This window comes from Globicephala melas, chromosome 1, assembly GCF_963455315.2.
Source record: "Globicephala melas chromosome 1, mGloMel1.2, whole genome shotgun sequence".
Lineage (NCBI taxonomy): Eukaryota > Metazoa > Chordata > Mammalia > Artiodactyla > Delphinidae > Globicephala > Globicephala melas.
Genome location: NC_083314.1, coordinates 92,708,678 through 92,722,649, shown reverse-complemented (window position 1 = coordinate 92,722,649; position 13,972 = coordinate 92,708,678). Strand labels below are relative to the sequence as shown.

The following is a 13,972-nucleotide window of genomic DNA, read 5'->3' as shown; positions in this document are numbered from 1 at the left end:
GGCCGCGGCGCCGGGCCCTGCTTTCCTGCCCCAGACCAGCAGTCTCTTGGGGAGCCGCCACGGGCACTCGTTGCTTTGGCTCCCACGTCCATGTTAGCACTTCTTCCTTCTTTCCTTCCCAGCCCTCGTTCTGGCAGCACCAACGATGGGCGGGGTGCGGGAGGACGCGGCCTTCTCGCAGGCGTCCGGCACCCTCTGGGCTGGCTCGGCCGAGCTCTGGCCCCTAAACCCCGCCCTGCGTGAGCGGCCCTGGGCCCGGCTTTTCCGCCCGCGGCCCCTGCGCGGTTCCTCGCTTGCGCTGCCTCCGGGGCCCCACCAGTCGGCGATGTCTCTCCACCCGAGACAGTCTGAGCGCTGTTTCTCTATCCCACCCCTCCCCTTCTCCCCACGCTTGAGTTTTCCAAGACTGCTTACTCTGTTTATTCGTCTTAGTATCAGCGAGAGTTTTACTAACCGTACTTTACAATGCTTGTCCTTTAAAAACACAAAAAGAAAACCTCACTGTTAAACAAACCCTTCTTCCCTTCTAGAAAAACCCACTTTCTAAAGCGTTCTTGAGAAGGGACCATCGGCATGATTAAATCTCGGGGCCAATCTGCACCTTCACCTCTTCCTTTCCACTCTCGGAGCCACTCCCTTCTGCTAGGACTGTATTACAATACTTACTGGTTACTGATATTCTGCCATTGTGCTGTATCATCTACGACTTTCATAAATATCACTCCACACCTAGGTCTGCCAGCTTAGAGAAGGAATGAAACTGCCAAGAACCAAACAGGAAGAACCATCATTGTTTGGCATTGCTGGGCTCAAAGTAATTATGGTCTAGTAGTAGAAAGGGGTAACATCTAATTAGTATTTCTGGCTCCAGCTTGTTGAGCAAGGAACAGAAATAGTGACTGAGTTAACAAAATTATGGGATTCACAGAGTTCCTGTGTAAAATTAAAACTCCAAATCGGTAACTGGCATACTGCTTAACATACTAAAAACAAGGGTATAAATAGAAGGGGGAAAAAGTTATGAAAATTTTTTTAATTGGATAATTATAAGGTTAGCATTTTGTTTTTCAGAATTTACATGGGTCCCTTTTAAGGTTTGGTAATATTTTAAAATCACAGTGGCATTTAAACACATTTATTTGAAAATGGATAATGAATTGTGTTGTATAATTTCCAAGATGGTCCTTAACATCAGCATTTATCAGAAAAAAAAGGTTAATGATCGTAACCTCGGTATTGATAGCATGGAAACTAGGCAAGAGGGAGCGTTTACAGGTAACAAAATTTCCGTCTTGTGCTGTTAACTTGAGGTAGCACCAGGATACCTACATGGAGCGTAAGATAAAGAAGAGGGGACACTGAATGGAAGGAAGTGTTATACAGATTAAAAAAAATAGTTCTTCGAATTTTTGTGGAAATAGGAACATAACTAAAAGATAAGATGATATTCATTCAGCACTTAGTTTAATTAAAGTAGAGAGAGAAAGAGAAGTGGGAGCCTCTGAGTTCTGTTAGCAAAAGGTGAGAAAGTCTGAAAGAAATGATGGAGGAATCTCCTCAGGGAGAATCATATATTTGGGAAAAGGTTTTGCTAGGTTGAAGGTAGTATAGTTAGGTCAGGTTAGAAAGATAAATAACTTAACCTTCAATTTACCTGTAAAGTAGGGAGAAAGGAATTAATATTTTTTGAACATAACTCTGTGCCAGGCACTATTCTTTACAAATATCAAAACAATAAGAATTATTATCTCTTTAACAGATGTTAAAGCTGATACACCTATTATCATAGCTGCATAATTCTTAATAGACAAAAAGTCAAAAACAACCCAAATGTCCATGGACTGGTGAATGGATAAATAACATGTGGTTATGTTCATACAATGGGATATTATTGGGCAATAAAAAAGAAGGAAGTACTGAAACATGCTACAGTATTTTTTTTTTTTTTTTTTTTTTTACGGTACGCGGGCCTCTCACTGTTGTGGCCTCTCCCGTTGCAGAGCACAGGCTCCGGACGCGCAGGCTCAGCAGCCATGACTCACGGGCCCAGCCGCTCCGCGGCATGTGGGATCTTCCCAGACCGGGGCATGAACCCGTGTCCCCTGCATCGGCAGGCGGACTCTCAACCACTGCGCTACCACGGAAGCCTATGCTATAGTATTGATGATCCTTGGAAACATGCCAAATGAAAAGAAGCCAGTTGTAAAGAACCACATATTGTATGACTCCATTCATATTAAATGTCCAGAATAGGCAAATCTATAGAGATTAGTAGAAAATAGATTCGTGGTTTTTTTTTTTTAATTTATTTTATTTTTGGCTGCGTTGGGTCTTCATTGCTGTGTGTGGGCTTTCTCTAGTTGCAGTGAGCGGGGGCTACTCTTGGTTGCCGTGCGAGGGCTTCTTGTTGGAGTGGCTTCTCTTGTTGCGGAACACGGGCTCTAGGCGCACGGGCTTCAGTAGTTGTGGTGCGTGGGCTCAGCAGCCATGGCTCACGGGCCCAGCCGCTCCGCGGCATGTGGGATCTTCCCAGACCGGGGCATGAACCCGTGTACCCTGCATCGGCAGGCGGACTCTCAACCACTGCGCTACCAGGGAAGCCCTCTTCTAGAGCTTTAAATTCCAAACAGGCCCTGGCAGAATGCAATGGATAATAATGCTTGTGAAAAGTAAAAAGTGGGGAAAAGAAAACAGTAGATCAGTTTTGTAATTTTCCATTATTCAATAAATATTATTGAATTCCTAGGGGAATACAGCAATAGAAGGCAGGCAAGTTCCCAGCCTTCTTGAATCTTGCATTCAAGTGTGGAATAATAGAAAATAAGTATATAAACAAAGAATAAACATGATTATTTCAGTCTGTGATATCTATATATAGAAAGGGACTGTTGTAGGTAGGTGGATCAGGAAAAGTTTCTCTGAGTAGGTGACATTTGAGCTGAGGCCTAAAACATGAGAAGGAATCAGCCTTTAGGGACCACATTAAAACCTCTTTTAAAAATTTAATATTTGAATGCAAAGGGCTACATTTATTTACAAAACTAATTCCCATACTTAAAATCAGTAAAAGTTTCTAGTGCTTGGTATTGCTCATTTGCCACTTTTTGCTACGGGGGGGGAATGGTAATAAAAATATCACTGATAAAAGATTTTAAATAAAAATTTGATGAACTTTATTTGAAAAACACACAGCAAAACAATAGTAATTAAATCGACCATAAAGCAAGTTGAAGCCACCTACGACATTTTTTTCCTTATTCAGTATAGCCTATTTTCTTTCTTGTCTATAAACAATAGTCTAATGTCTGTAATTCACCTTGTATATTTTAGAGGAAATGTTAGAGAAAATGAACCTAGTAAAATTACAAATAAAAGTAATCAGAATGTATTTATCTGAGCCAATTCTTTGCACATTAAATCATAAGCTTTTTGGGGTTTTTTTTCACATTTTTCTTCTAGTTCTTATATAGCTTCAGATATATTTTTTTATTATTTGTCATTTTGTGACTTCCTTTTTTTAAACAGTTAACATTAACATAACTTTTTCCTCCTCCTTTGAAATCTTTGTAATTAACAATTTTAATCATTCTTTTTTTTTTTTTTTTTTTTGGGTACACGGGCCTCTCACTGTTGTGGCCTCTCCCGTTGCGGAGCACACGCAGGCTCAGCAGCCATGGCTCATGGGCCTAGCCGCTCCACAGCATGTGGTATCGTCCCTGACCGGGGCACGAACCCGTGGCCCCTGCATCGGCAGGCGGACTCTCAACCACTGCGCCACCAGGGAAGCCCTAATCATTCTTAAATACCTTGATGTGGCAAAAAAGTTTGATAACAGAAAAGACTGTAAAATAAAATTAATCTTCATCCCTACCCAGACCCCAGACTCCTTTGCCAGAGACAACCACTCAGGTTTCTTATAAATTCCTTGAGAACTTATTTATGCCAATATAGGCAGGTATAAAATGTATTTTTTTGTTTTTTGTTTTGATCAATTATCTTTGTTTTATGTCTTTTTTCATTCTGGTCACTTCTTTAAGTTTATCTTGTTGAGAAAAATTCTCTTCTTTTACTTTTTGGATATTTGCAGAGTCATGTATTCTTTTAAATCAGTATTTATTGACTACCCTGTGCCGCCCACTATTCTAGGTGCATACTCCTTGACCTCCTGGAGTTTACAATTCAGTGGGAGGAGACAGGTACATAGGTACTAAGTGCTATATTAGCAGCATGAAGAAGTTTCATGGGAGAAGAGAAGAAAAAGGAATTATTTCCTCTCTGCGAGTGGATCAGGGGAGACTCCAAATAGGAGGTAACAGTGAAAGGTGGTAGGATTTTGCCAGACAGGGAAATCTGAGCCAAGACCCAAAGATGTGAAAGTATGTGATTGTTTATGGAAGAGGGAATAATTCCTTTTGTCTGAGTACAGAGTATTTGTTGCAAGAAATAGGGGGATGAAGACTAAAAGGTAGGTTGGAGCTAAATTGTTCAGACATGCTGTAGCAGTGGTGAGCTACTAAAGCTGAAAGGTTTTTTTTCCTCCTTCTCAAACAGCAGTCATCAGCATTTTGGGGACTTACTAGAACAGTGCTGAAAGGAAGTCATTTTCTTGTTCCTAAAGTTTTCATTAAGTATAATGCTAGTGTAAAGTGCACTAATGCTAAATGTGCAGATGGATACATTAAAAAAAAATTTTTTTTATTGGGGTATAGTTGATTTACAATACTGTGTTAGTTTCAGGCGTACAGCAAAGTGAATCAGTTGTACATATATGTATATACACTCTTTTGTTTTTAGATTCTTTTCCCATATAGGTCATTACAGAATATTGAGTAGAGTTCCCTGTGCTCTACAGTAGGTCCTTATTAGTTAGTTATTAGTCCTTATTTAGTTTTGGCTGCATTGGATCTTCGTTGCTGCGCATGGGGTTTCTCTAGTTGTGGCGAGTAGGGGCTACTCTTTGTTGTGGTGCGCGGGCTTCTCATTGTGGTGGCTTCTCTTGTGGAGCACAGGCTCTAGGTGCACAGGCTTCAGTAGTTGTGGCTCACGGGCTCTAGAGCACAGGCTCAGTCATTGTGGCACATGGGCTTAGTTGCTCCACGGCATGTGGGATCTTCCTGGACCAGGGCTCGAACCCGTATCCCCTGCATTGGCAGGCAGATTCTTAACCATTGTGCCACCAGGGAAGTCCTAGATGGATAAATTTTTATTCATGTAACTACCACCTAGATTGAGGTATGGAATGTTTCTAAGCACCCCATAACTCTTCCAACGCCAAATTCCACCCTTTACCCCAGAGTAACTACTGTTCTGACTTACATTGCCATCAAGCAATTTTATAGCAGTGGCTTTTTACCTTTCCACCCTTATGTTTAAGAAAGGAACACTTTAGACTGCTTGTTGGGTTTTTAAAAAATATTTATTTATTTGGCTGTGCCGGGTCTTGGTTGCGGTACTCGGGGTCTCTGTTGCCACATGCAGGATCTTTTTAGTTGCAGCATGTGGGGTCTAGTTCCCTGACCAGGGATGGAACCCAGGCCCGCTGCATTGGGAGCATGGATTCTTAACCACTGGACCACAAGGGAAGTCCCCCTTCAGACTTTTAATTATAAAGTATTTGTTTGAAGAATAAATATAGAATTTACTAAATTTCTACCTAGAAATAATTGCTTTAATATTTGCCTTTGTATATATTTAGGTGGTCTTATACTAGTCCAGTTTTCATATTGTTCATATTTCATAAATTTTTTTTAAGATTTTTTTGATGTGGACCATTTTTTTAAAGTCTTTATTGAATTTGTTACAATATTGCTTCTGTTTTATGTTTTTTGGTTTTTTGGCACGAGGCATGTGGGATCTTAGCTCCCCACCCAGGGATCGAACCCACACCCCCTGCATTGGAAGGCAAAGTTTTAACCACTGGACCACCAGGGAAGTCCCGTTTCATAAAATTTTTAAATAATAAACCTTGAAAGCTCTAAGTGGTCTTTCCCATGAACGGGTCAATCTGTTTTTTGTTTTTAATTTATTTATTTTTATTTTTGGCTGAGTTGGGTGTTTGTTGCTGTGCGCAGGCTTTCTCTAGTTGTGGTGAGCGGAGGCTACTCTTTTTTGCAGTGCTCAGGCTTCTTATTGCGGTGTCTTCTCTTGTTGCAGAGCATGGGCTCTAGGCGTGCGGGCTTCAGTAGTTGTGGCTCGCGTGGGGTCTAGAGTGCAGGCTCAGTAGTTGTGGTGCACTGGCTTAGTTGCTCTGTGGCATGTGGGATCTTCCCGGACCAGGGTTCAAACATGTGTCCCCTGCATTGGCAAGTGGATTCTTAACCACTGTGCTACCAGGGAAGCGCAGGTCAATCTGTTTTTATTCAACTAGTAATGAGTATTACTTTTACCTCTGCCCCAGGCCCCTGGGATTACCTATAAAGATTCTTACCTGTTCATTTCCTGTTTTCCAGACAAATCAGTTTTTCTTGCATATTTATCAGGTTTATTAGTTTCTCTGTGATTGAAGATAGTTGTACAAGTATACCTTGGCATTGCTGATGCTATACACTACTTTGTTAGTTCTTTTATTTTTCCTTTAAGTGTTTTCACATCCTCTTTGGTGTTACAGTTTTAAATACATTTCCTTTTATATATAGGAGAAACAGAAGGAGCAAACATAGAGTAATTGGTATTAATAGGTCATTAATTGGGGACCATCTGGACTGGTGGAAGATTAATTTAGAGATTAGGTGGAGGCCAGTTGATGGAGGATGTTGAATAGTAAGAGTCTAGATTTTATTCTAGGTAGGTAACAGTGAGCATTTGAGAGAATTTTGAGGTGGGTATTGATATAACAGGGCTGTGCTTCAGGAAGATGACTCTGACAACAGTGTGAAAAATGGATTGGAAAAGGTAAAGGGGTTGGAGGTAGAAAGCAGGAAATCCAAACAGGAGATTATTGCAGTAGTTCAGTGAGAGATGATGAGAATCAAGGCAATGCTGGTGACAGCGGCAGTCACCAGAAAGAACAATCAGTACAGCCTAATGATTAGAAAATGGAGGAAAGAGGAAATAGCTGATGACTATGACTAAGAAAATGACAATAGGGCTTCCCTGGTGGCGCAGTGGTTGAGAGTCCGCCTGCCGATGCAGGGGACACGGGTTCGTGCCCCGGTCCAGGAAGATCCCACGTGCCGCGGAGCGTCTGGGCCAGTGAGCCATGGCTGCTGAGCCTGCGCGTCCGGAGCCTGTGCTCCGCAACGGGAGAAGCCACAACAGTGAGAGGCCGGCGTACCGCAAAAAAAAAAGAAAAAAGAAAAAAGAAAATGACAATAAAACTCATAGAAATGGAGAAGTCTAGAGCAGTTTTTAGGGCATTTAATCTTAATTTGAGGCACATAGGTGCTTAAACCTGTATTGTGTAATGGAAAGAAGTCCAAGGAGAGATGAGGATTTGTGGAAAATTGAAGGATTCCTGGGGGTTGAGGGAAATAAGGAGAAGTTAGTCAAAGAGAACAAACATCCAGTTAGAAGATGAGTAAGTTCTGGGGATCTAATGCACAGCATTGTGATTATAGATAACAGTACTGTACTGTATAATTGCAATTTGCTAAGAGAGTAGATCTTAAACGTTCTCACCTCAAAAAAGAAATGGTAATTATGTGAGGTGATGGAGGTGTAAACTAACACTACAGAGGTAATTATATTGCAGTATATGTGTATCAGATCAACACATTGTATACCTTAAAGTTACAAAATGTTATATGTTAATTATATCTCAATAAAGTTGGGAGGAAAATTAAAAGACAGATCTGTTAGAGGATACTTTGATGATGAGTATGGTCTCTGAGGAAGAGTATAGAACAAGCAGAGCAAAAGTGAGAGAATTGACTCTTGGGATGTATCCATATTTAGGGTGCAAGAGAAATGGATTATAAGGTTAAATAATTCTCATTAATAATTAGAGGAAATACCTTTTTAGTTCTGTCATATTAGTTGATGTGATTTCCTTTGACTCCTCCAAACACATTTTACCTGTAACCACATCACTTTTCATGGATGCCCCTAATCTCTGTCCACAAAACTAGTTATCTCTTTATCATTTTTGAGATGCTAACACTGACTGGCTTGGTATCCTCAGATTCTAAGGTATCCTCAGATTCTAGTTAGAAATAACGGCAAGCCACATATGTTACTTAAAGTTTTCTGATAGCCAAATCAAAAAAAAAAAGGTAAAAAACATGAAATTAATTTTTAAAATATATTTTGTTTAAATTGATCTATCCAAAATGTTATCATTGAAACATGTAAATAACATACAAAATGATATTTTAAATTTCTTTTTGTACCAAGTCTTTGAAATCTGGTGTGTATTTTATACTTGCAGGACATCCCAGTTCAGGCTAACCACATTTCAAGTGCTCAGTAGCCACATGTGACTAGTTTCTGCCATATGTGACAGTGCAGTTTCTAAGGTGGTAAAAACTGGAATGAGTTCGGCTAGGGAGCTGTTCAGTCTGCTCCATCATAAATTCCATGAGCATTCATTTCTAAGAGAAAGACATAAATTCGGCAAAAATCAGCAAAATGTCTTTGATTTTCAGCTTGTTTTAGGTATACAGGAATAAAACAAGCTTAGAAAGGGAAGTACCATAATGTTTCAGTGCCTCAGTGCTACTTGAGGAAATCCTTCCTCTTTGCCTGTAGAGTACCAGAATCCACTACTTTAGGCTTAAATTATGGTTAAATACTTCAGGCTTTTCCCATAAATCTATATAACATCATAATCTTCCCAGAAACATGTATAAGCCTCTTAATATCTTAACACTTCCACACCTTCTCAATCACAATAAAACCTTTCAGATCACAATTCGTATGATGAGTGTCAGTAACCCTTATTAAATATACCCTCTGCTTGGACATGTCATTTTTTAACATGGTGCCAAAAACTTGTTGGTAAATTTCCAAAAGCATTAACTTAAATATAAATTAAGAAATAGAAAAGTTTAAATGAATTATATAAGTATCTCATTATCAAGAATTAATGGGGCTTCCCTGGTGGTGCAGTTGTTAAGAATCCACCCGCCAGTGCAGGGGACACAGGTTCAAGCCCTGGTCCAGGAAGATCCCACAGACCGCAGAGCAACTAAGCCCATGCACCACAACTACTGAGCCCGTGCTCCACAACAAGAAGCCAACGCAATGAGAAGCCCGCGCACTGCAACGAAGAGTAGCCCCAGCTCGCCGCAACTAGAGAAAGCCCGTGTGCAGCAACAAAGACCCAACACAGCCAAAAATAAAAGTAAACAAAATAAATAAATTAAAAAAAAAGAATTAATGATAAACAAGAGTTACTGTAATTTACATTTAATTTTATTTTATGTGTTACTACAGTTTTCAAAATTAACTGAGAATTAATAAAACGTTAAATGTGGGAAATTTTTATCTTACAAAGTAGAATAACAGGTATTTGTGTGAATTGCCTCTGTGTATTTTATTTAGTAATTTAAAATATATGTTTACATTAATTTTGAAAATCATTGCAAGGAACGCATTAATAAATATTTACTGATTATAAATAAATTCTGAATATTTGTATCCTAATGCTGTGACACATTTTTGAAAATTGTAGTAAATCAGGAAGAAACTTATCTAGTTTTGATTGTCAGATGTAATTTAGCAATGGGCCAGTTAGGGCTATTCCTGTGGGTTTTTTGTTTTGTTTTGTCCAGGCCATGGTGGCATGTGGGATCTTAGTTCCCCAGCCAGGGATCGAACCTTGCCCCATAACAGTGGAAGTGCAGTCTTAACCACTGGACCACCAGGGAAGTCCCAGTTTCTTGTTTTCATCTTGTTTACTTAGGATTTAAGTAAATAGGAAAAACCAAGTGAGCTAATACTTTCAGAAATATTTTCCAGATATGTTTATATAATTAAATATGTTAGCCTTTTTAAAATTTTTATTTATTTATTTATTTTTGGCTGCGTTGGGTCTTTGCTGCTGCGCGCAGGCTTTTCTCTAGTTGCGTTGAGTGGGGGCTACTCTTCATTGTGGTGCACAGGCTTCTCATTGTGGTGGCTTCTCTTGTTAAGGAGCGCGAGCTTTAGGTGTACTGGCTTCAGTAGTTGTGGCTCATGGGCTCTAGAGCGCAGGCTCAGTAGTTGTGGCGCACGGGCTTTTTGCTCGACAGCATGTGGGATCTTCCCAGACCAGGGCTCAAACCCATGTCCCCTGCCATTGGCAGGTGGATTCTTAACCACTGCGCCACCAGGGAAGTCCCTAGCCTTTTTAATAATATTCTTATTCTCAAAGATTAAAAATATATTACAGTTTAAATGTACCATATAGGTTATGTATTAAAGAGAACTGGATTTTTACTTCGAGTTTAACATGTGAATGTGCTTTTTATGTAGCTGAGCAATTCCAGTTGATATTTCCCCAGCCATCTTGGACCTTTTGAGTAGTTATTCTGACTGTTGATTAAAATTCCTAAATAGTTCCCTTTTTCTTTGCAGAGATAAAAGCAACAGTGTTTGATGACTGCAAGAAAGAAGGCGAATGGAAGGTAGAATTTGCATACTCACATAGAATTTGCATGAAGCTAGAAGCCTTTATTGAAGACTTCTATATATTTTACTTATTATACTTCTATAAAAGTATAGAGTCTAGAACCATACTGCTTGTGTTCACATCCTAGCTTTACCTCCTATTAGCTGTGGCTTCTTGAACAAATTACTTGACATCTCTGTGCCTGTTTCCTTATCGATAAAATGGGGATGGAAGTACCTCATAGGGTAGTTGTAAATATTAAATGAATTAATCCATGTAAAATGCTTAAAATGGTGCCTAGAACAATTATAATTCTACAAGTGGCATTTTATAATTTTAAGAAAATTTGATGTTAACATACATTTAAAATGAGCAAGTTCTCTGCTTCAAAATGAAAATATTTCTATTTGCTTACTTATGTATAATATCATGTGTCCGTACATTGAGGAAATAAATTTCTAGGTCATGCAAGTTAAATGAATTGAGATAATTTTGCCCACTGTCCTAATATTTTAATTTTATATTATAAAAAGTTTATAAGTTTGAGTAGGTTTAATGCATTAAATTCTGTCTTTTGTGAATTCTTGGCAGTCAAATGCTGATAGTATTTCTTAATTTATATTCATTTTAAGATAATGCTTCTAGATGAATTTACCACTAAGCTTTTGGCATCGTGTTGCAAAATGACAGATCTTCTAGCAGAGGGTATAACTGGTAAGTGTTACAAATACTCATTATGAAAAACTTTTCTTATTATGATTGGGAGAGTTTGAAGTATTAATAAATTTTAGTAATTGTGTTTCTCAGGGGGTTATGTTTTATTTTTTTAGTAATTCTAGCCATAATAATTACACTGGACATTATTTTCTTTGTGAATCTTCAGAATAACCTCTGTAAGTCAGAGTTTTTTCCCTCAGCTGAGACATATAATTAAGCACCCCTAACCAAGACTAAGTTGCCTTATTGAGTTTGTTCTTCAAATTTTTTATTCTTATGTATTTGTTACAGTTTTGTATGCTGATGCACTAGGTTTACCTTAGTATTTTGATGAATGTTTGTGGTTTTCATGTATTGTTTTTAAATGAATAGTAAGATTTATGTCATAAAATCAACTTTTGTACATATTTACAAGTGTATACGTTTCTCTTTATTACCTAGAAATGAGACTATTAATTGTAAATTTAAATCAGCTTTCGTGTGGGATTATGGGGAAAAAATCACACTACCACAGTTGCTGTCTTCCACTGGGCAGGATTGTGTTAATGAGTTTTTAATTTCTCTTACATTTTGAAGAGAATACCAATATCTTGTACCATTCCTAATCATATCATCATCTATATAACTCATCATCCTTTAACTCATCTATTTAAATTTGCCTTCATAACAGCCCTTTAAAGACAGATATTAATACCCCGATTTGTAAAGTGAAAACTGGGACTCAAAGTCAAATATATTTCTTTTATATTTTGGATTCTAGTATAATATCTGTATCCTCTGTCACTCCTAACTTGTGAGGTTCAAAAGTACACCCAGTATTCAAGAAAGTGTGAGCATTGTGTAGAATGAGAGGATTACCTAAAAAATTTAGCAATGTTTACTTTTTGATATTTATTAATAAAATAATCTTTTATTGTTGATTACATATTCAGTTTGTGGTCTTTATGACCTTCAGTAGAAAATTAAGCTCTGAACTAGAAATTAGAAGATTAAAGCCTTGATTTTTCTACTAACTAGATAAGTGTAATATTGATTAAGCTACTTAAGTTTTGTTACATTCCCAGAGTCTCTCTGATGTGCAGTTAGAGAACCATTTGATAATATGTGTACAGCACTATGAAGCTACAGAACCATTTTGCACTGTAAGGAGGTTTTATTGAATTTTTATAGACCATTGTTTCTTACTGTGTGTTCAGTGTTGATTGATATTGTTCAAGGAAAGGACTCTGTGGCCACGTTAGTTTGGGAAACTGCATTAACAAAGCTAACCAGTTTTCTTTAGGACTTTTTTGGAGTTTTTTATATGCTAGCAGATAATGTGGATCCCCTGTGAATAGGTATAGTATTCAGTTTTCTAAACTTATTTGACCACAGAAGCCTTTTTTGGGAAGTATTATATAGGACTGTATATCATGGAGCGTATTGCTGTGGATTGTTCTCAATATCCTCCAGTCACCTAGGTTTGCTCTGATTTAATCATAATCATATCTACTAACTTGAACATGGCACATTTCTTTTGAGTTCCACATCAGCTCACCTGCATTGGCCGTTCAGTGATCAGACTTTCTGTGTGCGTTCAGGTCATTTGTGAAAATATTCAGTGTGTCTTGGAACTTTTAAAAAACATGAGAAAAAAATACACGTGGGATGCTACCTCAGTGTCTCCACTAAAGTCAAGTAAAAACCTTTAAAAAAAAATAGACTTGGAATTAGATTATTCCTTTGTCACTATTATAGGAATAATCATAAAAACCTTTCCTTTTTTATCATTTAATAGATATCCACTTTTCAGTGAATTGAAGAAGTGGCACTTTCTGCTATTGATAACCAGACATTTCAGAATCTTTTCAAAGTCTGTGTTCTAAATCATATTACAACATTTTAACATGTACGTTACTCTCCAAACATAATACATAGTATGTACAGCATAAGATGACTGTAAGACACTTTATTTGGGGCACTAAGCAATAAAAGTAAATTAACACAGATTTAACCATAATCTTTTAAAGGTGAAATTACAATTGTTGGGAGTGGAGATAAAAATAAAATTAACTATTTCCTCGGAAATCTTATTTGATATCCTCTTTAAAAGAAGCTATGATAAACCTATACTATACTAGCATAAATTTAGGGATGAGAAAATGAATCATCGTATTTAAAAGAGAAGTCCAACAGTAGCCTTCCTTGCATGTCAGATTAATGTTTTAAATTCTTTCTAGGCCCTTTGCCAGCGTGAATCTTGAAAGATGGTTCTCTTGATTTGTACAATGATACTTTAAGTTAGTATTGTTTTAATATAGCCTTCATAGTTAATTTGACAATTTAGGGCTTACTAGTTTTAAATTCACTTTGTTTTATATTAGTTATTTATAAAGTTCTTAATTTCAATAATAAAAATATAATTGATTAAATTATGGTGATACTTCATTGTTGAAAAATGATTTATATTAATGTGTGGTTTTAAAAGAAAAAGAGTTAATTGGCAATTTATTTAAAGAATGTTATAGCAGTTAAAAACTTAGACTCTAGAGTTGGACAGATGTGGGTTGGAATCCTGTCTCTTCTTTCTTACTGTGTAACTTGGATAAGTTTCTTAACTTTTTTAAGCCTCGGTTACCTCATTTGTAAAATACATAAAGGATTATTATGAGGTTTAACAGATAATTCATGCTTAGCCTGATTTCTGATATTATATTTTCTATTACTATAGTAGAATATTTTTTTAAA

The 13,972-nt window shown here is 37.6% G+C and overlaps 1 protein-coding gene across 1 annotated transcript in view; it reads left to right on the top strand.

Moving 5' to 3' along the window:
* STXBP3 (syntaxin binding protein 3) overlaps window positions 1-13,972 on the top strand; it is a 57,124-nt gene that overhangs the window by 193 nt on the left and 42,959 nt on the right. Inside the window, exons 2-3 of the mRNA XM_030868882.2 lie at window positions 10,495-10,544; window positions 11,161-11,242. Of these exons, the coding sequence (XP_030724742.1) occupies window positions 10,495-10,544; window positions 11,161-11,242 (132 nt within the window). The remainder of the gene's footprint in view (window positions 1-10,494; window positions 10,545-11,160; window positions 11,243-13,972) is intronic.